The sequence below is a fragment of the Octopus bimaculoides genome, chromosome 8 (assembly GCF_046866305.1).
Source record: "Octopus bimaculoides isolate indiv1 chromosome 8, ASM4686630v1, whole genome shotgun sequence".
Lineage (NCBI taxonomy): Eukaryota > Metazoa > Mollusca > Cephalopoda > Octopoda > Octopodidae > Octopus > Octopus bimaculoides.
The window spans coordinates 41,836,640-41,847,221 of record NC_142935.1 but is presented as its reverse complement, the minus strand read 5'-3'; the positions used below and the strand labels follow the sequence as shown (position 1 = coordinate 41,847,221).

Here is a 10,582-nt window from a genome sequence, read left to right as displayed (position 1 = left end):
CTACGGTTAAATAACCACAGCAAAACGCAGCCTCGTATAAATATTACATAGCAGTCTAACCTCCTCAATATTCTCCACACTCGTATTTGCAAATACTATTATCCTACGTCAGTAAATTTGAACTTGTTTCGTAAAATTATAATTTTGAAACTATCTAAACAACAATAAACTACATACGAACAAATTGCTACACATGACAGCGCATGAATAACTGTGCTACAAAACTTGATATTAGAAGAAATACAACATCAGATGCAAATTCGTTGGAGCGGCAATCATTTTCTTTAGAAAACTAAGCCACATGGAGTAACGGCTACGTAAAGTACAGTCTGATCGCAAGAATATTTATATCTTCTCCGAATACATCTTCAATACTGTCAGAAGTAAATGTTTTTTGCAGCACAATCATAGATAAAAACTTATATACATGCAAAAATATTTTCAACAGTTGTCTTTCTGAGATGGTTTAATTGGATATCTATAATGATAAAAGCAGTAGACAACTAGACACTAAAGCATTGTAACTGTTTTTGCTTTATCTTTCTCTGGCAAAACCAGCTCGATTACGAGTACACTGTTTCAATTTCTAGCTCCAATCGTCTTCTTGACGTTATCAGGCTTGTTGTTAAATAAAACAATAACAAACAGTGTACAAGAGAATATATTTTCAAACTGCAAACCTGAGTTTGCAGCATGCTACTCAGATAATGATATATGGGAATCTAATAAGACACATACCAATATATCTAAAATAACATATACGCGGGCTACATTCGTTTGTTCGGCCGACTAAAAATCCTTATTCTTGTCTGTCCTCGGTCCGTTATCCTTCGTTACACAAAAAACAAAATATGAGCGAATTTCATTCATTGATATTCGTCACCTTAGTGTCTATCACATAATCTGTCCAGCAATCATCTCATAAATTTCATAACTATTTTCGATGGAAATTTGAGACTAGTAAGAAATTTACGATTACTAATTCTGTCAGATTTTGTCGTGTTTTCTTAGTATAAATAGACAGTACAAAATACCCATAATGTGGAAAAATTATTGCATTTAAAATTCAGCAAAAGACCGACCATAGAAACATTAAAAAGAAATGTATCATTCTTCGATGTCACAAAATATTCATGAACGATTCATCATTCAATTGTACAATTCACTATTTCCTCACTGGAATTTTCATAACATATTGTGACCACTGCAGCATTAATATCTATAGTACTAACACAAACATATACAGTAGCTTCAACAACATCAAAATCTTACTGATACCAGTTAACAGCTCCTATTGACAACAGTAAAGAATTCAACTCCTTTAACCCTTTAAGGAATGTTCAAGAAACAACACATTCTTTGGGTTTCTAAATTCTCTTTTACACTGAGAATTATTTGATGGTATAAACAGTACATGTATACATGTGGTTCCAAAATTTACCAAATGAAGTGACACATGTATACGCCATTGATAATTATCTGTAGAAGGAAAAAACATGCATTATTGTCTATAATTTTCCCTTTCAAAGTTTATATTAATTGAATCAAACAAACATATAATACTCATTTCCTTCGGCAACACAAAGTCATAGACATAGAAAAGAAATGAAAAAGTTCATTCTGACCTCCTTCCGTATAACATAGTCGTATCCCTTTCAAATAGTAACAGTATATTTCGTTCGTAGTTATGTGCAATAAAAGCTTAGAAAACAGTAGCTCCTCATAGGAACACAGTAAATTTATATCCGTGTCATGTAACACAGCTAAACTGTTTTAAGGTGTGTTATTCAACCGAGTTAACAATTACTAAGCGATGGACGGATGTCCAATATCCTATTTTACAAGTGTATAATATCATTAGCCCTTATAGTGTCTGTAATAAACACTGTAGTGAAAATCGTACAGGTGTTAATCTGAAAATTTAACAATCTTTTTTAAAACACTTTTACTTACTAACATCTTTTTTTTATTTAGTGTGTGTGTTGCCCATATATATATACACTTAAGACTTAGTTGTGGGTTGGGAGTTTGATCGGCAGAGGTCATTATTATTATTTATTTATTATTATTATTATTTTAAATTTTTCCCACAACGGCGGCTTCGGGCAGGTGGAGAATTGTCGATTATATTGATCCCTGTGTTCAACTGGTACTTATTTTTTACACCCCGAAAGGATGAAAGGCAAAGTCAACTTTGGCGGAATTTGAACTCACACACTCATACATACAAATATCTGTCATTCTCTTCCAAATACGATCGACAGTCAAACATTTATTCCTTGCAAACTGAATTTTTTAAATATCTTTCTTAAAACGCATTTAATTACTACCATATATAGACACAGAATACACATTAATACACACATACATACAAATACCTATCATTTTTTTTTATTTAGTGTGTGTGTATGTTGCCCATCTGAATATATAATGCTGAAGTTCTGTACTTACTAACATTTTTTTATTTAATGTGTATGTGTGTGTGTGTTGCGATTCGGCAAAAAGAAACAGATAGAATAAGTACTAGACTTAGTTGGGTTTTTATATAGATCCGCACCCGGTGGAAAAATTGAAAAAAATAGTGTAATAGTTGAAGTGCACCGTATATTGAACAAATATGAAGGAAAAAATGCGCGCTGCGAAAGGGGGGGGGGATATGTTCGAGAAAGACGATGAGAAAAATTTTCTGCAATGACAACTTTGACTTTTCCATAAAAGTCTTCATCCTTATAGAAATGCTTTCCCTACAATTTCCGCACCGCCACACAAATCCATCCAGCGATCTGGCCTTCTTCAAAGTCATATCGTGTGTGCAATCACACGTTTTACTGGTTGTCGTTGTTAAAATGATTCTCTTTTAGGGTTGGGCACACCGTTGGAATCATGGTCAAATGAATGCCTTCGTCGCAAAAATTCCTTTTTGTTCGCAAAACAAAAGGAATTTTGTGTCGAAAAGATTCATTTGACCATGATTCCAACGGTCAAACTGTTCCCTTTTGCGCACGTGTGCCTAACCCTAAAAGAGAATTGTATGAAAAACATTTCTATAATGGCGCAGGAGTGGCTGCGTTGTAAGTAGCTTACCAACTACATAGTTCCGGGTTCAGTCCCACTGCGAGGCACCTTGGGCAAGTGTCTTCTACTATAGCCTCGGGCCGACCAAAGCCTTGTGAGTGGATTTGGTAGACGGAAACTGAAAGAAATCCGTCGTATATATGTGTGTGTGTGTTTGTTCCCCCACCATCGCTTGACAACCGATGCTGGTGTGTTTAGGCCCCCGTAACTTAGCGATTCGGCAAAAAGAAACAGATAGAATAAGTACTAGGCTTAATAAGTCCTGCTGTCGATTTTATCGACTGAAGGCGGTGCTCCAGCATGGTCGCAGTCAAATGACTAAAACAAGTAAAAGAATAAAAGAAAACTCTTCATATTTGTTCAATATACATTGCATTAGAAGTATTACATGATTTTTGTTTCACTCCTGTGACCGGACGTTGAGATTCACTGCTCGGGTTGTGTAGGGCTATCCGTGTGAATTTTCCGAGCCCTCCCCCCCCCCCCGTTTGTCAGCGCGCATTTTTTCCTTCATATTTGTTCAATATACATTGCATTAGAAGTATTACATGATTTTTGTTTCACTCCTGTGACCGGACGTTGAGATTTAGTGCTCGGGTTGTGTGAATTTTCCGAGCCCTCTCCCCACCCACCCCTTTCGCGCATTTTTTCCTTCATATTTGTTCAATATACGGTGCACTTCAACTACTACACTTTTTTTTTTCAATTTTTCCACCGGGTGCGGATCTATTCTATATAAAAACCCTTAGTTGTGAGTTGGGAGTTTGATCTGCAGAGGTCATTATTATTATTATTCAGATTAATACCCGCACGATTTTCACTAGGGTGTTAGGGTTACGGTTTTTGGGTCAGGGTTACGGTTTTAGGGTTACGATGAGGGTTAGTCTTACGGTTACGGTTACGTAATCGTGCGAGTGTTAATCTGAAAAATCACCGAAATGTGAAAACTTTTGTTATAACTTTTGTTGTTCTGTTTAATATGTACATAGATTATGGCTCAAAACAAGACAGCTTGCTGAGGAAAGAAAGCAACCGGTTTAAAAAGACAGCAACAGACTGCAGCAATTCACCACATTCCAGAAGTTACTTGGAACATAATGCAAAATGGTGCATCATCATCTACTGCCCAATCTGATAGAATTCTAGCAGAACTGTGTAGCAACAGATCGCCAGCAATTGCTTCATCACAAATTGCCGTCCTAGCTCCCGCGAAAAGGAATTACCCTGCTATGTATAATCAAGGCAGCGCAAAAAGTTGTTTTGCACAAGCATTTGTATAGCCAATTAGACGGATGAAATTTACGTATGCTTAATAATGTTACACAAAACAGCCTTCAGACTTTCCCTATTAATTTCGTCTTTTGAATTATGAACATATTTACATCATAAGGGTTTTTTCATTGTAAGGCTTTCTTTTTTAGTTGATTTTCACCTAGCAAGACTTATCGTAGATGGCGTAATAAGTCACACCCGGACAACGTCGGGTTATACTGCTAGTAGGTTATAAAAAATAATAGTACTACAGAATTAGTTCGTAGAATAAATAGTATAATACAAAAATTAGTTATAAATTACAGTAAAATCTACCTATAACAAGAAATACACTGCAACATTTGCTTGAATTATTTCCAAGCCTTCACATTTTTAGTCTTGATCCAATGCCTATTTTTTACATAATGATTTTGCCTACCATATAGACTATTCTACTTTGCATATAATTTTTGCTATATTGGTACTTCAGGTTCTCATTTTTTAAATATTCTAGTGTGTCCAAATTTTAACAAAATGGTGGTGCCTTTTTTTTTTAGTTATAATGTTACTTTGAAAATTAAAATAATTTTTAATATTCAAATTTTATCCTTAGCTGCAATAGTTTAAGTAAACATTTTCTTGTTCTGTACCTTAACAGATATAATAAGCTGTCTTGAACTTTTCCAAGTGTAATAACTTGTCCTGTAATTTTCCAGGTTTATAATCTTAAGAATATTATTCCTTTTGCTCGCATTTTCCCATGTAGTCCATATGTTTCCAGGCTATGCTATTATGCTAATTAATAATGTGTCAAATGTGTTACTTAGAGGTGACATTGAATATTTTTTCTTACCGCAATGACGCTGGTGACATATATAAAAATGTCCCCTTATAGAACTCTATTCTTTAAAAACTATAGAACTATATTATCGCCCTCTTTTTGAGAAGCAAACACGCATAATTTTTTTTTTCTTTTAAAACGGCATTGCATGAGATTGATACCATGAAGTTCCTCGAATTGATTACTCTCATTTCAGTTTAATTAAGATATAGTTTTTTTTTTCAAAATAAAAAATTAATTATACTTAAAGCCAATATTTTGTTTTATATTTTTTCCTGATATTTTACCCCACAATTTTTTTGATATAAATATTTCTTGCATGGGAACAAAACCATGAAATTCTTCATGCTGTCTTCCTTCATTGAAGCTAGATGAATATATTTTGCCTTTAAAATAAAAACGTTATCTAGATCTAAACTTGATTGGAGGCCTTACTTACTTTGCTATAATGTTGCTACAAAGTTTGATATAAACCTTTTACTACTGGATCAAATATCAATTTTTTAATGCCAAAATGTAGCTAGGGACCAGTCCTTTTCAAAGATGTTAACAATTTTTAATTTGTTTAAGAATTGAATTCGGGAAAGCTCTGAGATTTTCTGCATGTGAGTAAATTCTGGCTTTAAAAATATTATTCAATTATTACCGTAGTTGAAAAAGCAGAGCGTCGTCTACATCCGCTGCGTTCCCTCGCCAGATGATCAACAAAGAATATTTGTGGAGGTTTGCGGTGTTCAGATGGATATTTCATCGCTAAATGCCAGAGTTCTCCCACTCCGCCCCTTGCGTGAGTGGAACTAAGCTTCAGAGCGCAATTCCATTCTGGTAAGCAAATACTTGAATGATATGAACATCAAATCTGTCACTCATGAACACTTCTAATCCAGACAGTGCTCCCTCTCACTTTTGATCGTTTCTTAAGCTAAAGAAAAAATTCGTGTGCAGTCGGTTTGAAGACATTTAGAAGATAAAGGAGGCTGTTATAGCTACCTGAATACCTTCCCTTCAACGTGTCTTTCCTTTCGTTTGTCACTGACCACACTGGGTATAAACCTTGTACAAATTTTGCACATGTTCATATCTTCATGAATAATTCTGTGTATAGTTGCCACACCAACTCTAATCTATGTGTTTATTATCTTTATACACATACAGCGGCGTTCATCAAATGAATTGTAAATTTTCTCACGCAGCTCAGATATTCTGACAAACCACTCCCTCTAATACGCGCGCGTATGAGTATGTTTCGCCCATTCCTATTTAAATCACTTTATGAAAAGTTCTGAACTACCCTACTCAATGAAAATAATTAGATGGTAATTTGTATCATATATAATAGTATGTGAATAATATAATTGAGGTCTTAAATGCAAGCAGATATGATCCAATGGAAAATTACTTGTAAAAATTATTTACATGTAATCATGTTTAAAAAAAGTGTGAGTACACAACGGAAAATTTCTCTCTAGATATAAAAAAATGATGTGATGGTTAAGCTTTAATATATTTGATCATTGTATTCCCCATAGGTTAAAATTTATCGGCAAATGAAACACATATATTGATGAATTTTATATCAGACGCTATATGTGAATTATAGAATTGAGGTTGCTGGAAATGTTTTGGTTATAACTTTACTCAATCAGAGGTTACCTAGGGCTAAACAACAGCAATAGCATGGACACATAAACAATTATTCTGTTGAAGAATGCAAAATATTTATCTTGAAGCCCTTGTGCTAGAGGCATTTCGTTGCAATTGTGATATCTCTAATTTTCTTACCACATCAACAAATCTCATTTATTCTAACAAGCATATTGAAAAGTTTCTTTGAAGCTTAACCAGTCTTAAACATGAGATAATTCTGGTCATGGATTTTTCATATACAACAGAAAATGCTGCACTTAATATCGATTCAACGTGATCGATTGATATGTTAGAAATTATTGTTAAAGTTTTTTCCAACAGGAAACACGTTTTGTGTAATGTCGAAATATGTCTCGATATAACTTATACCTTAATTAATGATGCAATTGTGTGTATAGTTGCCACACCAATCACTGTCCACTTCAAATAATTCCGGTAAAAATGATCGCACACACTCTCTCTCTCTCTCTCTCTCTCTCTCTTTCTCTCTCTCTCTCTCTCTCCCTCTCTCTCTCTCTCTCTCTCTTTCTCTCTCTCTCTCTCCCCCCCCTCTCTCTCTCTTTCTCTCTCTCGCTCTCTTTTCTTTTTTAACTGACATCTTATGTATTCTATATAGTCTTCATGGCTATATAATCTATATTTATTTTGAAAACTATCATCTGCGCACGAATGTGGTCGTTTACGTGTGTGTGTGCGCGCGGGTACGCGAGGGCGTATGTGTGTGTGTTTATGGACGTGTGTATCTACATGTGTTTGTGTCTGTGTACGTGTGCGTGTGTGCATGTGCGTGTGTACCTATATGCTGTGATTCTGAATTGGGCAGGGGATGTATGGCTCGTGGTTCCAGCCTTAGATGAACCTTGAAACTAATGTTCAGGTCGTTTGGGCAATGCTGGCGGTATATTTTCTACATCGTACAAATGATGTACCCCTCGCGGGTACATCAATTAATTTACATAACTGTCGATTACGTAAGACCTGTGTTTATTATGGAATTAATAATTGCATTATGATTACCGAAGCCAGAAATTATATTTATCCTTACATTCCAATAGATTGAATGTTCATTATATGCTAAGATAGCAATATGCATTTTGTGTGTGTGTTAGCATATTCGCCTTTAAGCTTAATTGTCGTATGTGTCTTCTTTCAGTATGTGCTCCAAGTTATTTGTCTTTGGACTTGTGTTCGAAAAATAGACAAAATTTACAATTTTACGACAGCAGGGCCCCGGCTAGCTGCCCTCTTGGAGAATTTAGGTCAAATGCTACCATGCCCCAAGGTAATTAATATTCGTTTTTAGAGTCTGGATACTGTTTTACACAATAACAACTGGTCGAAGGAAAAACTATTCAATATATATATCTATATTAAAGAGTTGACGGCATGTGGAATTTCGTTATGCAAACATAATATATGCAGCTAGCCACTCTCATGCTTTCGTCAAACTTTAAATTTTGGCTAATTTAATTACAGAGCCCCAAAGACAAACGACTTGACCCATATATCAAAATGTTACTGAAACCAGTTACCAACTTCTATTGACATCGGTAAAGCATTCAACTCTTTTCTTCCTTACTCAATCACAAAATGGTCACTGTTTCCTCAAGAAATAACATATATTTTGGGTTTCTAAACCCTCTTCTACACTGACAATTATTTCAGGGTATAAGCAAACAGTACATGTATACGTGTAGTTGCAAAATTTACTAAATGAAGTGGCACATGTATACGTCTACCTACCTAGTAACATAAATCTTTACGTATATCACATTGCCTTTTTACCAGAAAACATAGACAAATATTATTAGAATTATACCATATACGTGATTCAAAAACTGCTCTGATCTTGCTTGATGCACCTGAACAACAGATTTAATATTAGTGTTGTGTCGACGACCCCAGACAATGAAGTAGGCTAACCCAATAGGTAGATATAGAGGGAGAAGTGTAGACGTCGGGTAGATGAGTAGAGGTCATCCAAACGTGCAATATAACAGTGGCGACGAGGTTTCGAATAGTACCGAAATTGAATAATTACTGAAAGCAGTTGTAAAACAACAAGTGCAGCAGCACCAACAACTACAGAAGTTAACAGAATTGTTACTGCAGGCGAGAAATATGACAGAATCATTTTCAGCAGATGATATTGCAAATTCCATCAAAGAATTTCACTACAATCCGGATGAAGGAACTACTTTTGCTGCATATTACAGACGATACGAAGACATATTCCGAGAGGAATGCAAGGGATGGTCTAGTGAAAGGAAGGTATGGCTCCTTTTGCGAAAGCTTGCCCCTCCGGAACACGAAAGTTTTTGTAACTTTATTTTGCCGAGAAAGTCCGCGGAATTGTGTTTTGATGAAACGATAAATATTTTGACTAATATATTTAGTTCGCAGTTTAACATTCGATGCAAATGTTTACATAGAAAAAAAAAAAACGAGTCCGATGATTTTGTAATATATGCCGGTATGGTTAATAAGGCTTGCGAAAGGTTTAAACTGGAAGATTTAATACCAGATATGTTCAACCTTTTGCGACGTTAAATCGAGTTGAGAAGGAATTACAAAGATTGGAAGACATGGAGGTAATTGAAAAAGACTACTCTGAGTGGGCAGCCCCTATGGTATACATAAAAAAAGAAGAACAACAAGGTAAGAGTATGAGCGAACTTCTCAACTGTTCTTGATGATTGTTTAAAAAATTACAATTATCCGCTTCCAAACCCAGAAGAAATATCTGGGAACAAGGAAGTATAACTGGACGTCTGGGTAACGTCATTTACATGGTAAAAGGACCAAAATATGAACACAGAAGGTATTTAAACCAATTAAAAAAAATATACCAAAAACCAAGAGAGGCGAGAAGAACCGATGGATTTATGGTATGATTTGTTCGAGGTCCCAGAACCACAAGCAAAAGCAGAACCGACATGTAGGTCGAACAGGAAGAGAAAACCTACAGAAATGATAGAAATTAACGCTAAGAGAAAAAGATATACCAGTTTCTCACCGAGGAAAAAAAAAATTGATAAATTCGAATTTAAAAAACTCCAAAGGGGGAGGTATTGTGTCGACGCCCCCAGACGATGAAGTAGGCTAGCCCAATACGTATATATAGAAGGAGAAGTCTAGTCGTCGGGGTAGTTCAGTAGAGGTTATCCGTACGTGCGATATAGCAATAAGCTAATATCAAATCTTTTCATTGATCATTATCTGTAGAAGAAAAAAACATGAACGAGTGTCTATTATTTTCCCTTTCAAAAGTTTATATTAATAAGATCAAACAAATATATACTACATATTTCCTTCGACAACATAAAATCATAGACGTGGAAAATAAAATGAAAAAAATCACTCTGACCTTTTTCCGTACAACATAGTCGTATCCCATTCAGATAGTAACAGTCTGTTTCGTACGTAGCCTTGTTTAATGAGAGTTTAGAAAACCGTAACTCCTCAGTTTATATCCGGGACATGTAACACACCTTTATTGACGTGTATTCAACCGCGTTAACAAATACTAATCACTAGCCGGATGTACAGTATCATATTTGTGAAGTCCTTGATATCATTATCTGTCATAATATCTATCACAGAGAAATCGTAGTCAAAACGACCGTCTAAATGAATGCGTTTGCCTATGCATCTGTGCATTCATTGTCAGCTGAGCATTCTATCCATTATTTCATCTCTCGCTTACAATCTTTCGTCATTTCAGTTTTGTGTCTTCTGCACCCCAGGCACACACACACACACACACAC

The 10,582-nt window shown here is 35.3% G+C and overlaps 1 protein-coding gene across 3 annotated transcripts in view; it reads right to left on the bottom strand.

Annotated features, from left to right (window-relative positions):
• Window positions 1-10,335, bottom strand: part of LOC106876206 (neprilysin) — a 162,848-nt gene extending 152,513 nt beyond the window's left edge. The window contains exon 1 of one of the 3 annotated variants that reach the window (XM_052970054.2): window positions 10,182-10,335. In XM_052970054.2, the coding sequence (XP_052826014.1) occupies window positions 10,182-10,198 (17 nt within the window). In that variant the 5' untranslated portion in view covers window positions 10,199-10,335. Of the gene's footprint in view, window positions 153-1,625; window positions 1,777-10,181 lie in introns of those variants that run through there. The other 2 variants (XM_052970055.2, XM_052970053.2) reach the window with 2 other exon arrangements.
• Between the last annotated feature and the right edge of the window lie 247 nt (window positions 10,336-10,582).